General features: G+C 40.8%; 1 protein-coding gene across 2 annotated transcripts in view; it reads left to right on the forward strand.

The window, feature by feature from the left end:
* The window catches only part of cdh4 (cadherin 4, type 1, R-cadherin (retinal)), a 194,380-nt gene that overhangs the window by 137,095 nt on the left and 36,817 nt on the right, over window positions 1-20,468 (forward strand). For both annotated transcript variants that reach the window (XM_087179767.1, XM_023428032.2), the window contains exons 6-7: window positions 10,093-10,248; window positions 14,704-14,848. In XM_087179767.1, the coding sequence (XP_087035893.1) occupies window positions 10,093-10,248; window positions 14,704-14,848 (301 nt within the window). The remainder of the gene's footprint in view (window positions 1-10,092; window positions 10,249-14,703; window positions 14,849-20,468) is intronic.

Here is a 20,468-nt window from a genome sequence, read left to right on the forward strand (position 1 = left end):
TGTGCTAAGTAATACAAAATACACTTAATACATTTTATTGAATTCCTCCAGTCTTCACTATATGTCTCATATGAGTCTGGACAGACATGGATGTAAACTTCAACTTGACTGGCTGGCAGAGGCATACAACCACGAGATGGTAATTCTAGTTGTATTTTGCAGGAAGAGAAGTTTGAGGGCTGCCAAAAACTTGAGGTATCACATTTTCCCTAATTGGAAATTTTGTTTCCATTTTGTCAGCTCATCTCTCTTTTTCTTTCATCCTCTGCTTCCATTTTCCTCCTATGTCATTTTGCTGGATGTTTATGTGGATGGTCTATCAGACTATTTGAATTCCTCTTACCCATCAAAAGTAGGGCACATCAGCTTTGAAGAGTGACAAGCACACAGCAGGAGGGATCAAAGCAATGCAAAACTGAAATTTAAGAGGAAGTTAAAAAGCATGTAGTTTTGCCATTTCCCTCATGTTCAACAAAGAGAAAACAGATACTGTATAACAGCAGGGAAAGATGAGACATTATCAAACACAGCGATTTTCAAGGATGTCTGTGTAGTCTTCAGATGCACAGATCCTTTTGATAATGCTGTTTAACATAGCAATTCACCCATTCACAGTGACTCATATTAGCAGCCATTTCAGCATCCCCACAAGTGCAAAAGGTTTACTGTGTGATCTGAATATTTTAACCCCAGCAGCAACTCTGAAGTCAGACTGCTCAGGATAGGAAAATCAGTTGTCTATTCCAGCATGATAGTCTCATTTTCTTTCTTTAAATCCACTCACTAAGGTGCCAGACCTGCTCTGAGTCTGCCATGCAAACATACAAAGAAGACTGAAAGCATATTTTAAAAACCATTAAATAGCTTGCCAGCAATTCCCCAAGTCGACAGGCAGCAGCGTAAAAAGGAGCAATAAAGCAAATAGAAATTAGACATATGAGCTTGTAGCTGAAATTACTGGAAATTCACACTACTTGAGGGAAATCTGAGTCATTTCAAGAGAGAAGAGTAAGAGCATCAGAGGGCAAATTAGATTTGGATATTTCTTAAAGCCTGTTTAAAAATGTCACAGATTCTCTGATTATTCTCTGCTTAAACTGGTTCTACATGAAGATACGTCCATCAGGTGCTTAGACAGAACACCTCGCACTAATTCTGACTCGGAGCAGTTTGCCTCTTTATTTAAATTTTGGACGGTAAAAATACAAAATCATGCTTTAATCTCCACTAAATAACCATATTATTATTGTGTCTCGTGTAGAGGGTTCAGAGTGAGAGACAATCTAAAAGAGGAACAGGCCTCTGAGTATATGAGGCATCTAGTCAGTAAGTAGTTTCTATTAAAGGCATCCAGATATTTGGCAGACGCTGTCTTAATTATGGTTGACAGCTATGACAGCTAAAGCGTGACTGAGAGGCTGCCAGAAGGGTTCAGTCAAAGTCTGTCTGTGCCCTGAGTGGTTGGCATCACTTCCTCCAATAATGCATCTCAGCATGGAAATGCCATTAATTTGCCTGTATTTCATTTACCTACTGCATATTAACCATCCTTGACCATCCATTGTGTTGTTGGTGTTTTCCATATTTGGCATGTGGTGCTATCAGTGACATTTGTCTCATCCAGCAAAATAAATAACTGTGGTTATGCTGCTGTCTCTCTGATTTCTCAGAGATATACACACACATTATTGCATACATTAAAGATATTTGTTTTGCTATTGCTACATAGACGACATTAGCATTAACATCTGTTTTACCTGTCTCGCCAAGGGTTTAGCAATCGTTACGTTTCCAATACATGAGGGTATCATAAATCCTCTTAGCAGTGCTTCTTCAGACTGTATGGTACCGTGACGATACAAGCCGCCCGGGCCAGGGCGAGCTGGTCAGCTTGCTAACTCCGGTAGAAGAAAAGTAATGATAGAAGGAAAACAAGAGTGTTGCTTTCCACCACTACAGACAATTCTTGGCAAGTGAAGGAGTGAAGTTTGTTGTGAACTTGCAACATTTCTTCTAGACTAGCAAGTAAACAGATGTTATTGCTAATGTGAGCTATGTATCAATAGCAATTAATATAATTAATATATGAAATAATGTGTATGTATAAGAGAAATCAGAGAGACAGCAGCATAACCACGGTTATTTATTTTGCTGAATGAGACAAATGTCACTGATAGCACCACATGCCAAATATGGAAAACACAAACAATACAATGGATGGTCGGAGATGGTTAATATGCAGTAGGTAAATGCAGTAAAGGCAAATTAATTGTATTTCCATGCTGAGATACATTATGGGAGGAAGTGATGCCAACCACTCAGGGCACAGACAGGTTATGACTGAACCCTTCTGGCGGCCTCTCAGTCACGCTTTAACTGTCATAGCTGTCAACCATAATTAAGACAGCTTCTGCCAAATATCTGGGTAAAGTAGCGCTGCTCAGAGACCATATAATAACCTTATGTACTGTAAACGTAACGATGGCTGAAGCCGTTGACAAGACTGGTAGGTAAGCAGCTGTGCTAAAAAAAAAACTTACAAATAGCTCCTTTAAACATTTCTCTATTGGTTTAGGATTAAGAAGAACACAATTATAAGAGCTCAGGCCCCAAAAAGTAAGACAAATATAACAATTAGATTAAATGTAACCAATGATAGATGAAGGGAAAGAGGAAAGATCTTATTCATAGATATGAGGTAAGGAGAAAAAAAATCATCCCTACAAAAATCAGTTTTCTACTGATTTCTATAGTGATACTCTACATAAGTTAACAGAAAATTTGAGTATTTTTCAACCTAGGTGTCATAACTGTCCCTTCTGATTGTGTGTCAGGCTAACTTTGCACTCACCACCTGCACTGTAAAGATTTTGGAAACAGACTCGATGCAACTGCAGCTCAATGCAACAGCAGAGCCTCCTGAAGTATCCCAAATGAACTCAAATTTTAACTCTAAGTCTTTAATCTCTAAATCCAACCCAAATTAAACATAGGTCGCCAGCTGTGGCCAGAGGCAGTGTGTTCTGTCCGTCCCTCCGTCCATCCCTTTCTCGTGAACACGATATCTCAGTAACACCTTGAGGGAATTTTGTTACACCTGCAACAAACTTCCCCTTGGACTCAGAGATTGACTGATTAAATTGTGGTGATCACAGGTCAAAGTCAAGGTCTTAATTATAACACAATTTAACAAAAAGGTCTAATAGGATAAAATGATAAAGTGATGACATATTATATCCAAATGGTCAAAGGTCAACTTCACTGTGACATCATAATGTTCATGCCATTATTCAACACTGTAACTCAGGAACAGAGGGGGAAGCTGTGACCACATTCACTGCAGTTTAACTGGTTGGTGCAGACATACAACTGAAAAGTGATATTTCTAGTTTAAACAATTTTAGTTGTCGATTGAACTGTCTTATCATTTTGGAGGATGTAGTGTGTAGTGCTGTTGAGCTATATTGCCTTATACAGATAGGTGTGTCTAATATTTGAGCCTACCTTCATTGATATAAATGAGGTGGACAAAATAACACCACGGCGGGTGTCCATAGACCTTATGTAGTAATATTAAGCTACACAGATCAAATAGCTGCCATTTCTTAAAGCACTAACAGCATAATAAAGAGATATATGAACAACATAAACTCAACAGCAGCCGACAAACACGGACAAAACACCACGTGGTTAGGCAACACAATAGTTGTTGATGCTCTCCACAGCACGTTACTACAGTCAGTCAATTTTTGCACACACCCGTCTGAACATCACTCTGAGTATTGTGCACCACGACGTCCTCCACAATCTCCTCTAAATCCAACTTCTCTGTTCGTTCATTCTCAATGCAAAATATAACCAGTCCACTCAGCCCCTCCGTCTCACTGCGCTCTGCAGTCACAGCAGGGATCATCAAAAACAGCAGAGAGGCGGTGCACACCTCACTGACGGTAGAAGTGAATGTAGAAGTTGCAGCTGAAGGATCTGCCGTCAGTATTTTAACATTTAGCATTAGCCAGACACAGCATGCACCTGTTTTTCAGGCAACATGGCAGGTGTGTTTGATTTGAGACACTTGCTGTGGTCGCCAGGTGGTGCATTAAATCAGAGATTAATCAGGGTAGATGCAACCTCTTTTTGACCCTCGTTCAGTGAATGTAAACATTGAGAACATGTATGTTGACTGCAGTGAGCTGAGAGCGGCTCCTCTCTGCCCTCCAGCAGCGACAGCTCATGATGCTGCAGAGACACCAGCAGCTTCCTTTCTGCTGCAGCTGCAGATTTGACTGACTTTTTATTTGCTGCTTTCTCACACAGTTAATCTTAATTTCATCAAGTGAAAATTTCAACTTTAAATGTAGCAAAGTAAAATGTAACTCATTACTTTTCCCCCTGTTGTTTCTCAAGTTCTGTTTTTTGAGGCAGCAGAAAAAACTTCTTTTAATGTGTAATTAACTTCAGACTCGTGTTTATGCTCCAATTATTATGTATGCGGAGATCATAATACTTTGAATGTAGAGGAACAGCTCATTCACATTACATAATGTCCTTTGTTTGTCCTCAAAAAGCTTAAAGCAAACTGGTGACAACCTTTGTTTTCATCATATTTTTCACTGATGCCTTTCCAAACTAATACTGATCAGAAACTGGAGCCGAAGCAACGGTTCATATTGGCCTTTACGTAGCAGCTTCAATGGACAGGACCCACTTGAACTGGCTGTTGCTTATTTTTGCAGTCATGAAACTTCTTATATCCAGACATTAATAAACTGATTTAACTACCCACATATTATATGCATATGTGACATTTTCACATTTTTCATGTTCATTGGAGGACTCTTCTTCTTCCTCAAGCTTTTGATCAATTTAAAAAGTGACCATTAGTGGCAACAACATGCTGAACATCTTGATAATAGTGTAGGTGAGAGTTTGTAAATTGTGTTGAATCAATATGTGGTATTGAATGATCTTCGGGGCTTCCTGCTGGTGTGGCTCCTGAGCCTGTGTAACCTGTGGGGGGGGTTTTGATGTGCCTTAAAGGCAAAGTGAGGTGACCGAGCCCATAAAGAGCTATAAAATAAAGAGAGAGAGAGAGAGAAAGAGAGAAACCAGAGGACTACAACACAGGCCTGAACCACAAAACGCAGACAAGATATAAAAGAGGCTATCAAAGAGTGTAAACCACAGATTCCCATTATTGTGTGACATTAGCCCATAGCACATAGTAACCCTTAATGATCCCATGGGTGCCTGCAGCCCGCTGTCCTTTAATAACTTCCTGGCTGAATGATCGTTGTTTCCTGGAAGCAGAATACTGCTGGGGGAAGAGAACTGCAGCTTCACACATGCTTGTCCTTTGCATAGCAGAGTGCTGCTTTGTTCATTTTGCAGCATTGCTAGAAATGAGTCCACCGTGGAGTGAATAGATGAAACGCATAGTACCATCACATAAACAGCAAATTAATCCCTGTTTATGTAGGCATCAAACTATTTATGTAGATAGGGTGATCATACAGGGTCGGATCAATTAAATGAGATTTGGACAGAGGGAAACTTCACAGTGTGCTAATTAGGGAGCCAGCCGCTATGCTCAATAAATGGAAATGTATTCCTTTCCGTTCCGTTCCCTCTATCTGTTGTGCCTTGCGTCACCCTGAGGAGATTTAACAGAACACTATTCTTCATCTAATTTTCCCCAACTCCCCATTGTTTTTGCTCCCCGTGTCTCCCTGCCTCCATTCCTCCATCTTTCTTCTCACACTGATAGCTTGTCCCACAGGGTCCCAGCAGTTGTCAGTAATCAAGGAAATCACTCTCAAAGAGCTACAAATAGGTCACTTATCTGATGCCTGGTCTGATCTGACGGAGACAGACAGCCAGTTAAGTCCTTTGCATCTCCCTCTCTCTGCTATTTTTAGTGTGATTAGTAGCTATTCTATCTGCCAGGAGCTACTAAAGTAAGAGGGAGAATGAAAGATACGATGGATATATGGAGAGAGAAAGGAGGAGAAGAAAAGAGATCCCAGCTTTCATCATTAGCATTCAATTCAAATGGCTCAATTTAGCAGTTGTCACTCATTGGATTCCCAGGACTCTAAGAAGTCATGCTTCTTCATTTATTCAATTTATTGATATAAAGACTCTTCATTAGGAGACACTGGTGAATGTGACATCGGGTCTCAGGTGGCCTTGATGCTGAATTTTGAGCAGGCGTAGAAGCACAGGCCGCATGACATTTAAGAGCTCCTTTGTCTCCTCTTGGGGCTGTTACACAAACTACACACGGTCTGCTTTGAAGTTTCGGTGAAGAGACAGATCACACACAAACACACACACACACACTCTCAGTGACTGAGCAGACGTCCTGACGCAAAAGCAGAAACCCATGGCAGTCAAAAATTTCATGTGTGTTTCCCCGCATGACGACCTTGTGAATTATTGAACCAAGCTGCTCCTTTTGATCCGCGCTTTGGTGCACACATAGAGAATCTCTTACCTGTCCAACACTTCACTACACACAGACACACACACACGGCCACGAGCCGGCTCTTATCCACCCAGGAAATACTTACATGCAGAAATAGCAGATGCAAGGTGATGAAGCTTTCTTTTTTCTTTTTTCTTTTTTTTTCTTTTTTTTTCTTTTTTTGCATGTTCCTGCAGCTCAAGCAGATGGGACTCTTCATGGTGCGCCTCAGTTCATTTCTCGTTGTTTTGAACAGTGAAGCTTTAACATGTTTGTCTCCTTCACAGATAAAAGGAGGATTTCTCATGCACATTCTCATTACTAAAATGCATAATCCAACTGTTCTGCTCCGCACCCCACACTGCTGATGAGGGTGAATGATCAAATTATATTATTATTCATGCCATAGTTTCACCCTGCTTTGATGGACAGATGGTGGGCGTCGTGAATAATGAATTTAATTAGCCTTACAGTATCATCATCATGCTACAGTGGTGAGAGTGCAGTACAGTGCACTGATTGATAGGGGTTATTCAATACTGTTCATTACACCTGAACCCACAGGATCCACATATGGATCCTGAGCCGCGTTTCACTCAGAAATAGCAGATGCAGGATCCACACAGTGAAGTGAGCTCAGGAATTGAAAATTGCGGCTGTGAAAGCTCGCAGTGGAGTGCTACACTGTGGATGTGGGAGGACCATGTTGAAAATTAAGAGAGAGGGTATCATGTTCAAACAGAGAGATGTTTTATGCAGAAGCCGCCGTCACTGCTGAACGGATGAAGTAATTTCATTTTCATGCATGATCTGCAGCCCCACAGACCAGTAAAATTGCATATGAGGGGAAGAGAAAGATAGAGAGAAAAAAAAGACTCAAGCCTTTCCTTCTTCTCCATTTGACTCTGTGATTATTCACTCTGACTTGTAACCATAGTGATGGTTCAGTCCCCTAAAAAAAAAAGTCAGTCTCATGTTTCAGAACCTGACGGCGAGGTCCGATTAAAGATGATTTGAAGATATTTGACACTTAAAGAAAGAGCAGACTGGACCAGGGTCCACAAATGTTTTTTGAACATGAGAGACATCTACAGCTTAAACAGCAACTATTTTGATAATCGCTTGTTTTATTTTATTTTTCTAATAAAAATGCTAAACAGTCACTGGTTCCAGCTTCTCAGATCTGCAGATGTGATGCTTTTCCTGTCATATAGTAGCACAGTGAATATGTCTGGGATTTGGACTGTTGGTTAGATAAGACAAGCAATTTTGATATGTCACCTTTGGCTCTTGGAAATTATAATTTACCTTTTTACTATTTGGGACATTTCATAGACAAAACAATTATCAATCAATTTTGAAAATAATCACAGATTTATCTACAGTATAACTAATTGATAGTTGCATCCTAATCAGCTACTACACAATCAATTATTTAGGCACTTAATAAAAGCTCATCCATAAGCCATCAAATACTGGGTTTAGGGAGTTATTAACTACTGTAATTTCTGTCTACCTCCTAAAATCATCTTTATTTGTTAGACATAATTCCCATTTTGGCTTTTTCATTGTGAAATAAATTGTAGTTTCACGACGTCATGGCCCTAAAAATCATTCAGGTTAAACCGTCTAAGCAGAGAAAATGACTCTTGACTCACTGCTTGACTGAACTGCTCAACACTCACAGACATCTGTAGACTCTGTTTGACTATTAACTGATCACAGTCAAAAATTGAGCACATAAGAGAAATAATTTTTATAAATCATTCTTCTTAGTACTTGATAGTGTCTCCATGATGCAGTATTTTACTGGTTGTTTTCCCGGAGCACATCATGTTCATAATGTTGACAGTGTACATTATGACTGTATGTAGGAAAGGCATTGACCCTGACTGGTCTGAATTTTAGCCTCAGATCTTTCCTCACACTTTTTGTTCCATAGTAAACAAGGTTCCATGTAATTGCTGACTGAATCATTGCTGGTTTTGTGCTGTAATTAAACAAAGAAATGAAACATGTACAAGAAATTGTACTGTAATGTTTATTTTTCTTGGCATGTGAGTGTGTTGTAGTGAGTGTTGGACTCTGTCGATGATGAAAATAACACCATTCAAATGATTTGGACTAGAATTCAGTGATTATTTTACTTGATGGGCTGGAGGATTTTTTTTATTTTTTATTATTGTTTGTCCTAATATGACCAAGTCTTTTTTTAATAATTTCTATTATGGCTTTAATTAATTGAAATGTTATTGAAATCGCAATATGACCAAGTGCAATATCCAAATTGATGCGACAGAGACGCCCGGCCTACAAATCATATTCTCCAGACGTAAAGGAACATGCTGTTTGGTACAAGCTCCAACAAAAATCACTTCATCATTTTCAAAATGAAATGTAAAAATTATCATTCCAACTAAAATCTCAACTCATATAATAATAATAATAATAATAATAATAATAATCACAATATGATTATTATTTTTTGGATATTGTTCAACCCCTAATTTCTACTGATCTATAACATTTAAACAGGGGAAACAACTGGTCTGATTCTGTCCAAAAGAAAACTGTTCTGTCCCTGTTTCCAATCTTTACACTAAGCTAAGGTAACCAGCTGCAGGCTGTCATTTCATGTTTATCGTGCAGATATAGAGTGATATCAATCTCCTCATCTAACTTTCGTCAAATAAGCAAATAAGCGTGTTTCCCGAAATGTCAAACAATTCCTGTTAACACCTACACAAATACTACAAGGGTTAAATAAATGAAGGAATAAGAAATTCTCTCAAGCACCTAATTTATCCAGGTAATTGATTACAAGTTGGGTCCAGAGGTGGGAGGCGTTCTATGCCCACTTGGCAACACTTTCAGACCCATAATTTTCACTAATGTCTAATTAATGTTGTTGCATTGTATAGTGACACAGTAGAAACCAGCAGGAGCCCAGTGAAAATCAATGCCTGAGGAAGAAATACTGCAGTCCCTTTTGTTTCCTTTTCCTCCTTTTGTCTTCTTTAAAGTCAACAAGGTGCTGAGTAAAAGTATTAATATTTTTACTGCCGCGGCTGTGGAGGCATTCATATTGAAACTTTTTCAAAGTCAAATATATCACGCTTAAATGTCACATTTTGAATTGCATGTGAAAAAAAGAGCCAAGTGTTAAAAGTGGAGCAGGCACACTGAGATATTAAACTCCAGTCAGACATAGATGAGAAATCAGTTTCACACCATCCTGGACAGGTAGCTGACAGTAAGGTCCTTTTATACCTGTTCAAGGTCTACTGAGACACTGTCATGAAGGTGAAGTAAACCAAAAACTCAACAGGTCAGACAAAATTCTGACAATGGATCCATTTCCCTCTCTGCAAATTATGCAATTTTCTTCAGGCTGTTCAAGTGTTAGCTTGAAAGAAAGTCTGCATTGGTATCTATCAAGCAACCAATGTACTCTCAGTCCATTCTCCAACCTTTTACTTGACAATGTGTTTTTGATGATTTATGTCACTTACCATGCTCTGAACATTTTGTCTTTTGTTACAAGTGCAGCAAAAGCCTGAAAAGCCGGGGCTAAAAACCAGATTTTCCTCTCTGTTGAACTTGTTTCTCTGTTTCTGTGTCCTCAGATCCGCTCAGATCAGGACAAGGATGTTGGCATCCGCTACAGCATCACAGGAGCAGGCGCTGATCAGCCCCCGAGTGGCATCTACAACATAGATCCCATTAGCGGCAACATGTTTGTCACCCAACCCTTGGACAGAGAGGAGAGAGCCTCTTTCCATGTAAGGACGAAACGACTGTCTGTCTTGTCTGTTTCTGTTTCCCCTCTAGCTCCATTTACGCTCCATTTATCCCTGTGGCAACGTGCCTTGCCTATTCTCTTCCACATCTACCTTTCATGCTAACACTAATGCTGTCTGTCAAAACACAGCCACAATTCGGCGGACCTGCTGTTCTGTTAGCCTCTAAGCGCTGCCTTTACACCAGCCTCTCCAGGGTCTGATTGATATGGAATCCAGCAATGAAATGAAGAATGCTTTGAGAAAACACACAGCCACTTCACACAGCTGTCATGTAGATTGGGGTTTAGCTGCACAGAGCAGCGCGGGATGTATAGAACAGAGAAAAAGAGAGAGAACCAAAGTGGAGTGAAAGAAAACTGTTGTCTTTGTTCTTACAATCAGAGCTAATGAGCAGGTGTGGCTTCGAGTGGGTGCGTACGTTTGTGTGACTGCAAAGGTTTGCGTGAGTGTGTGTGTTTGTGTGTGTGTGTGTTCATCAAATCGAAAGCTGATTGATATATGATGAGTGTTTCTGTCAGGTCTCTCTTTCTCCACCCCTTCTCACTCTGTGTGTGTGTGTGTCTCCCAACTTTCCGCTGTGTACTGCTGCCCTGTTTTACCTCGCCTCCCACACACATAGTTGCACTTTCACCTCGTGCACTCTGGAGATGAGCTGTTCAAAGGTGCGGGCCGGCAGCTGTATAGTTAGCCTGCTTATGACCCATAGGATTCCCCCCCACACACACACAAACACACACACATACACACACATACACACACACACACACACACACACAAACACACACACACGCACTAGAAACTGGAGGGTTGGGTTCAGGACTGGCCCCTCTGGAACCTCAGGTTAAACAGCTCCGTAGACGTGTGAATTAAATATGCAGACCACAGGAGACTTATTAACAATAGGCCATTGGTTAATATACACACATTATAGGTTTCAGTGTACATCAGCAAAGACTAACACCTCTGCTCGCGGTGAGCACTGGTGTCAGACTCACAACACCTGCGTGACTGTCAGCATGATAGATGGCTGCGCTGCTGATAGAGCTAATTCAGAGGCATGCTCCTGTCTCGGAGGACAGGTAGAATAAAGGAGACTGGATCTCTTCAGTGTCTGTCAGTGCACACATTATAAACACCAACACACACACAAGGTACGTGCAGTGACTATAAACAAACACAAAGCTTTAAATGATTGTCTTCTTGATTGGTTGGTCTCGTACTCTTGTGTATGTGTTCCATTTAGCTTTAGACGAGCCTCTTGTTCCCTCGCTTGCCACATCCAGGCTCTGGACACAGCTGTGTGTGTGTTTGTTGTCTCTCCATACCTGCTCTTACACTCAACCAGCAAATTGGGATCAATAAAGTAGGCAGGTTATTGGTCCCTGGGAAAGGACAGCCGCTCAGTAAACAGCTCCTGTTTGACACTGCCTGTAGTGAAAACAGCATGTTAGGTTGAGGGCACTTGAAGTTGAATGCGGCTTCCATTTAGGCTCCCGTGGACCCATGCTGCTTGTGATGTGATGTATGATTTAGTGTAGGAGAATGTAGGCAGTTTGACCCAGGGGAAATTTAGTCCAGTGCTTACTTTCTTTCAACTTGACAAGAAGTTCCCAGCGCTGCTGTGCTCTTGCAGGCCAAACTTTGCTTGTTAGTTTTGGGTTCAAGTGAAAAGAGAGACGAGGCTGCTGTTTCTGTCAGACTAGCACCAGGGGGAAGTGATCTGCGAGGTGAGGAGAGTGGGTGTTAGCCTGAACTTCAGTTTTGTCAGACAGAGTTACTGTGAGTCAGCAGGGCACGAGCAAAAATTGAACAAATATGCGAATGTCTGGGATTCTTTTTCATGTATGGTTGCATGAATCCATGTAATTCAGAGTAAATTGTGTGTATGTGTGTTTTACACTGATGACAATCGGTTGAAAGTGCTGTTGGACAGTTGGTTTCAAATACGCACCATTAAATGTAAACTATTAAGAATTATTCAATAATGATATTGATTATTTCTGCTGACAAGACTAAGAGGCTACCAACTCTGTGAGGCTGTGTACTTGGGCACAGTGGTGCTGTGAGCTAAATGCTAACATCAGTATACTAACGTGCCGATGTTAGTTGGGTGTGTTAGCATGCAAACATTTGCTAAATAGCATTAAAACCAAGGTACAACTGCTGTGGTATGTCTGCTCATAAATAAAGACATATTTAAATTTTGACTTGGTTATGGTTCTTGGTGAAAGTCACAGGATCATTAAAGCCATTGGGCTACATTATCAGGGCGTGTTTTCTCCTACAATGTTTTGTGCCAATCCATCCAACAGATCTTGACATAATGACTGAAAACTTTGACCTGCTGGCTGCATTAGAGGAAAATTCAAGGGATCATCAAAATCAAAAGAATTTATCTTCTAGGAACCTTGAATATCTTTATCAAGTTTCATGGAAATCCGCCGATTAACTGTTGCGGTATTTCAGTCCAGACCGGTTGAGTAGTGGGCCAACTCGCTGACAGGCCAACAGTGCCATCCTGAGCCTGGCTAAAAAATACTAGTAGTTATAGCAGCATGTCTGGATTGTGCATTTAATCAGCCAAAAAAAACTTGATGAATCCACAATAAATAACAACAGTAACAGCAATTTGTTTGTAAAGTGTCTCTAATTATACAGTACATCAAGTAGATAGGCAGTTAGCATAAGCAGCGTTAGCTATATACAATATTTCAGCAGCTCTACAGACAGAATTCAGTGCAAAATTGTCAAGGGCCTCCTGGACGTACAGTACAAATGGGGACATATATTGGGTAAAGGGACCAATGGGCCAAATACAAACTGTATTTCTCCTCTGTGGTTGGTCCAGTCATGCCAAAGCTCACCCTGCAGAATACTGATGTCGGTTCACACTCATGCATTTTTCTGCGCAGCACACACACTCCTCCAGGCACCTCAGGTCACATTTCAAATTCCTCCATTGAGCACACAAACACGGACACACATAGACAGACTTTGGTGCACACACACACACACACACACACACACACACACACACACACTCAGTCACACATCCCTCAGTATGCAGCATTCACAGCTGAGAAAACAGATTGGGCTTGTTTGTTTATCGCGTCTCCTCTCCATGTTTGTTTGCTGTGCTTCAGCCAATGGAAAACTAGCATCTTGAGGATCATTAAGTGGCCTAAGAGGGCTCTTTTGATTGGCTCTGTGTGTTTCCGCAGTGTGTATCTGTGCGCTTGTGTCAGTATCCATGTTGATATGCATAAACATGTGTCTGAATTGGTGTTTGGATGCGTGTGTGAATGCTCCAGCGGGCGTGTGTTTGGGTATGTTTTGATACATCCTTGACAGGCAGGCACAAAAGGCGACATGATTAGTTTTGTTGCGGTGAAGGCAGGTGCTGCCATTCAATCTTTCATGTCACCCCACAATACATCACGACTTCCTGTAAATAGGCTGGCAGGCAGATTCTCCTCGTCTATGTTGTGGCAGACAAAATATTTTGCTGCCAGTGTGTCAGTTTTAGCCACAATGAGAGCCCTTCTCCTCTTACCAAGCCAAGCTGTGATTGCATAACATTTCTGCAGAGGACATGAATTTCTAGGCAATTGAATGAGAGTAATGTAAGTCACAGTGAACAGTGCCAGTTTGGTTCCAGGGCTATTACAAAGCTTTGCGTTATGTTAGATATCATTAGCGGGGATTGGTGGGGAGCAGAGGGTGTGTAACAGTAGCAGTGGAGATTAAGACATCCCACTGTAGATGATGATTGCTTTTGTCAGTCCTCCCTGTTCAATCTCCCACACCCTCACACTGCCTCTTTGTGTTTTCATCTCTCATTTACTTGCACAAGGCTCAGTCACTCTCCTCCTCTCCTTGCCATCTCATTCGCCTTTTCCCAGCACCACTTTTTTTTCCCTCTTCATTCTCTTCGTCTTTTGCTCTCTCTGTTCTCACACTGTGAATTGTCAAGGAAGAACTCATCATTCAGAGACATCCATCCAAATGGCTGGTTTTGTCAAAACAAATCGAGACAAACATTCTCCCGGAACAAAAAGAAGCCACAGCTTGAGCAGCAGCACCTCTCTGATATTCTTAAGGCCTCTGGCTGTGCTAACAACAAAATAGGTGTTGTTTGTGTGTCTGGAACATTTCACTACTTTGCCCCTATCTGTGTTGTTGTGGTCCTTGCCAAGATACCAACAGGATACTCATACCCCATTGGCAGACAAGAAACAGAATATTTGCCAGTTGAATGAAGTTGCTAGTTAATAAAGTCAAGGCTGTGCTGTGTGCTCCAGTCCAGAGCAGACTGCAGAGTTTCATATCAATCAACCCAGCAGCCTCCTGTCAGCTGAGCTATATTTGGAGCTAATATTCAGCATTCAGTGATAATGATCCTTTCTCTCTTGTGCTTTTTTTGTATTTTCACAGCTGCGAGCCCATGCAGTGGACATGAATGGTAACCAGGTAGAGAATCCAATCGATCTGTACATCTATGTGATCGACATGAACGACAACAGACCTGAGTTTCAGAATCAAGTGTACAATGGCTCCGTGGCTGAAGGCTCCAAACCAGGTAAGAGGTAGTTCTGCCACGCCACTTTGCCTGGCTTCACAACACAGGTAAAGTGCAGATTCATTTGAAAACTCTGCACTACAACACACAGAGAGATGGGGAAGTTTTGAGTAAAATAAATTCCTGCATGTCGTTCATCATGATAATTTACCTCTCTCGGAAAGTTGGAGCTGAGACAGTGGCTATGAGCTCATGGAGGCAATTGATCTCCTTAATTTTCAAATTCATGTTACACACAGTTAGATTCAGTGTGACTTTCACTTCCCAACAATATCATCATCTTTGATGTCCATCGTCATCTTTTAAAGTTTTCCTCAGATCTATTTGCATCGGCGTACTTAAAAAAAAAAAAAAAATTACAGGCTAAAATGAGGCCCTGAATCTACAGGAAAGACATGACGAGGTGTCTTGGGGATGCAGTTGTCTTGATTTTGTGTGTTGCGGGGGTGTCCATAGTGTAAGACTTTAAAAACCCCTACTGCAGAGAAATAGAGCTCTGGAAAGATGGATACACAGCGAACACTACAAAAACACAATTGGTAAACTATGGAGTGGTTACTTTTTTGCTATTACATTCATGATTGTTAATACACTAAATGGCATGGAAACAACACCCCACTTGGAGTTGCAAGTCTAAACTCAATGTTTTGCAAGTTCACACCTCACAAGAGCTAAATCAAAGTTCAGTTCATGCAGATTAAAATGAACTACAGTTCATGTTCATTTCTTCCATTTTTTTAAATGAGCTGCTCTGAGCTTTTAATTTTCAGTACAACGTCCTCCTGCTCCTCTTGCCCCCAATCATTAGCACTTCCCAAATGAAATGTATTATTACATACTACTATAAAGTCACAGACAGAGATTACTTTTAAAAGCCAAAACAAACAAAAACAAGTATATGATTTATGTGTATATGCTGTGAGTTTGACTCAGGTTCAGGAACTTTGTGGCTGTTGGCTCATGGTCTGACCTGTCTTCTTGTCATCCCCATTTACTGGTCTGATGCTTTAACTCGATGTGCTGTTTCAAATACGTAGCCGACGTTCAGACTTGTTATTCAGAACCAGCTGACACAATTTGCATAAAAATGTGAGATTTTTTTCAGTTGGAATCTGCACTGATTTGTTCTTAAAAACCCTTCAAATGTTCATATGAACTAGCTTGAGCAGTACCAGTGGCTGCGTTGATTGAATTGCCAGCACCAGACACCTGGTGCATGCCTTGAAACACAATTCTTCTTCTACTGATTTTTTTGGCAGTTGGCAAACAGCTTGTTGGTGCATTAACCCCACCTTCTGGTGTGTGAGCGTCATTAATTCTCATCAGAGATAACCCTGCTCACGTTCACGATCATTAGTTGTGAACGTCCAGTTCATCATTCACCAAAAAATGAGCCTCTTCAATGAAGCACTCATTTAGCATGTTCGTGTTTTCATTTGAATATTATTAGAAGCCTGAAGAAGTAAAACTAATCAATTTTAACAAGTAAAAAAAATTAGAGAATGTAGCAGGAATATGTATTTTCTTCTTCTTCTTTTCTATTTTGGTTTTCTTTCCTATTTATCATCTTACCACTCAGATTTATCTTGCAACCTGGTTTTGTGGTCCCAACCCCCAGGTGAGGAACCACAGCCTTAACCAATAGTTGTGGGGATTTGTCTCTAATAGTTTGTTATATGCATAAGTTTTCATTTGCACCTATCAGATTCCTGCTAAAGTACCATACAAGCTCAGAACTTGTATTGTGGTTAAAGAAGTGAACAGAAATTGGTCTTGAGTCGTGTTAAAGGAGGATGATATAAGCTCAAACTTTTTGGTCATAAAAGTCATAAAATACCTTTGGATGGAATGGAAGCATTAAATCATTTATATCAACTTATTCATGAACAGCTAAAATGTTTTATTGTTAAAAATTCTAAGAAAGATGTACTGCACAGTCTCTCATTGCTGAAAAATCCTGTTTACATCTTTAACTTTTTAAATGGTTTGTATCTGTGTACATAACCCCCCTTGAACTTGAGAGCATATAGTCTCAGTTCAACCAATCAAATGCAATATTTTTCCATCAGAAAACCTTCATTTTTCAATCTCACTTCCAGTGGCCTTGAATAAGCTCAGACTTGAACGCCGAAACAACATTTTGAAGTGCGAATTTGCCATAAGTTAGATTTCTTTTGGTCGGTTCAGACGAGGGCAAGCTCATGGGGTATTTGTCTTACAGTGTCTTGGCCGGATGCATCATTATCAGATTCTGCAGAGCATGGAGAGATGTAGACCTTCCCTCCAAATCAGGGAACAGAGTTGTGGTCAGTGCCAAGCGAGGCACAAGAGCAGAATGTGCAAGTAGCTCTCATGTCTCAACTGGAAGAACTCTTGTTCTAACAATCAGACCCCGAGGACCCGTGTTTGTCTTCACAGCGTGCAGATATTGTTCTGTTACAATTTCATCTCAAGGGGATTTGTAAACAATATAGGAAAACATGTTGTGGTACGTGTGTACGTGCGTAAATGGATGAGCAAGTACGGGATCGACTGTGTGTGTGTGTGTGTGTGTGGTGTGAGTGTGAGTGTGAGTGTGTGTGTGTGAGTGAGAGAGAGTACTGGTTACTCCTCAGTGGAGCTTGGGTCTATATACAGAGTTCCTAATTAGTGAGGGCAACCAGAGATTCCAAAAGCTACTTTCTTGGGTTTTCACTCTGATGCTCTCTGCTTAGTCTAAAATGATAACATGCAACGACCAAAAAAGTCTGAATTATATTTTGTTTTGAACAGAATGCAATCTGTTGTAGTAATTAAACAAGAAATATATTACACAATGTACAATATAATTACTCTGCTCTTCATTTAGTAATCACTGCCACCTAACATTTGTTTGTTGATCACACAGTGTCAGGTGTTGAGAGTTTGGTGTCAACAAAGCGTATTGTTCATGTGAAGCTCAGTGATTGGTCTCTGAATTGATGAATTTTAATCAGGAAAATAGGCTGCGAAGCTGTGTTGGCCTAATTTCCTGTTTAGACAAAGAAAACACGAATGGCATGATTCATCTTCACTGTAGGTTCAAGGATACATTTTATACATTTCTGGCCCATTTAAGCCTTTAATACATTTCCCACCAGTTCCCACCTTTACTCACTGTTAATGGACCCAGTTTAGACCTCCACTTAAATGTTGCACGGTTTTGCCAAAGTTGATTTTCATACCCAGCTGCATCGATTCCATCCCTGCAGTTAGAGAACAGGATACACAGCCAAGGGCTAAGTTATCCACCTGAGGTAATGTACATGAAATTCTGACTTTGAATAAATTGTCTTGTATACACCTTTACAGAATCGCAAAACCAAAGACAACAAAAAATGTTAACATTCAATAAATTATCTGAACTTAAATAGGGCACAAATAGATTTTTCACTCGTGCCTCATCTTCTCTTTTATTTTTTGACAGTTACTCTCTTTTTTTTTCTCTTTAAAGTTATGTTTGGGTGTTTTTATGCCTTTATGTGATAGGGAAAGTGGAGAGAGACAGGAAATACAGAAGAGAGACAGTAGGAGAGAGACATGCAGTTAAGGGTCCGGCCGGCCAGGAGTCGAATCAGGGACCTGCTGCTCAGGTCTCATTATGGTACGCGTAACCACTCGGCCATCACGACGCTCCAGTTGCTCGCTATACTTGACCCCTTGCTCTTCTCCTTCCTTCTTACAGTATTTATAACATACATTTCTTCATTAAGTTTTGTGACACATAAGTCGGCTGACATTTTCAGTCATAATCAAAAGAGCTGCGGGATCAATGCAGAGCACCACAGATCCTCCAGTGTGCATCCTGCATCTGCATGCAGCTGAGATTATTCTGTGGAATCAAAAGATGGCCATAGAAATCCCTCGGGTGTTACCCCCAGGAGACAGTCTCCTTCCATCCTTGCAACAGGTGGCGTGTTGAAACCTGTCACAGCATTGCAAGGTGCTCTGGGCATCGATGCTGCTGGAATACCTCAATTCTCCGCCATACACTGTCCACAGCAGGTCAGACCAGAGGCGACATATCAAAGAATATTCAAATTTATTAATACATAATGATATACTAAGTAGTACAGTTACAGGCATGTTTTGGGGTTTCAAAATCATTACCTGTTGCCATGGACTGCATGGATCTCAGAAACAGCAGAGATGAGCTTTGTTGCTTTGTTGAGCAGGTTGTTGCTATCATAAAAAATAAAAATTCTTTACGCTTACTTTACCCAAATCCACAACCAACAAGCAATTAAAAAAACAATATCTCACTTACCTCTTGATGCTGTGAAGCACCACAAAGTAAGTTTATTCACTCCACTTGTATGGGCATGGTGACGCAGAGATGACTAAAACCCTGGCAAAAAAAAAGGGAAATGATCTGCATGAGTGGATACCACTACTGATCAGTGTCATTTCTTTAAATTTAGGAAAGGTTAAACAATTCAGTTCCACCGTTTCTAATCGAAAAACGTGTGAATTTATACAAATTAAAGGACTTCTGATAAATTAGATTCATGTACTCAGGGAAGAAAGATGAAATAGGACACATGAGATGTAGAGTTAATTACAAACTTCTCTACCACACCCAGTGAGGAGGACATTGAATACACCTGTGCACAAAGGAAAGCCTTCACTGTGCATAATAGCCCAAATATATAGAAATAGTTAAAAAATGTACCTCATAGCAACAAACCCTTATAATCCAAGGCTTGTATTTTTGTAAATGTCATGCAAAGGGGGAGATATGTTTAAAGCTGCAGCAGTATCACATTTTGTATCTACAGACCCAGATATCAAAGGTTCTCTGAAGCATTACAACACATCTTCACATCTAGCACTGTGTGAAAGCCATCAAAGAGGGAGACCTACAGGGAACCACCCTTATCACCGTCACCAGATGTCACGTAGGCAGAGATCCGATCAAACTGTCAGTCAGGATCTGTTTGAAACGGCTTCATTTGTCACTCTCTGCCACCGGGACCCCGCTCAGCACCAAGAACCTGTGACTAATAGTATACAATTTGTGCCGGTAATCAAACCTAACAAAACAGTACATGACAAAATGAGGTGGCTGATCACATTCAGTTCTTGCTAATGAGGAATAGATGAGATGCAGTGTGAAACTAGGTGGATAATCATGGGAAACCTTATAAACCTATTAAACGTGTGCAAATAGGCCTATATGTAAAACACACGTAAAATGAAAATCCACATGAAATACCTCTGCCTGCTCAAGTAAGGTCACCAAAATGATCTGAAACTCTGTGAAATCTTCAAGACTGTGACATGAGACAGTCTTTGCGTTGTGTTAAGTGGCCTCAGATAAAGATTTGTCGACATGGCATTGACTCCTTCAGAGAGCTCTTGTGTTCGGAGGCTGCAGCGTACTCAGAACATCTGCCCTGTGATGTTCCATTCTTCCCCTTCCCTCCCCCACATCCCCGACTCTGACAGCAAGTTGTTCCCTTTTATGGACCATCTTTCTCAAAAAGGCCTTCTGAAATGAGAATGCGAGATCAAAACCAGCAGCTGAGTGCCTTCTCTCACAGTCGATTTGCCCTCCCGAGGGGGGACAGGGGTGCTGCGTCTCTCTCTCCCCACCCCCACA

The sequence above is a fragment of the Seriola lalandi genome, unplaced genomic scaffold (genome assembly GCF_002814215.2).
Source record: "Seriola lalandi dorsalis isolate HSWRI2012SDOR001 ecotype SW California unplaced genomic scaffold, Sedor1 jcf7180002054864, whole genome shotgun sequence".
Taxonomy (NCBI): domain Eukaryota; kingdom Metazoa; phylum Chordata; class Actinopteri; order Carangiformes; family Carangidae; genus Seriola; species Seriola lalandi.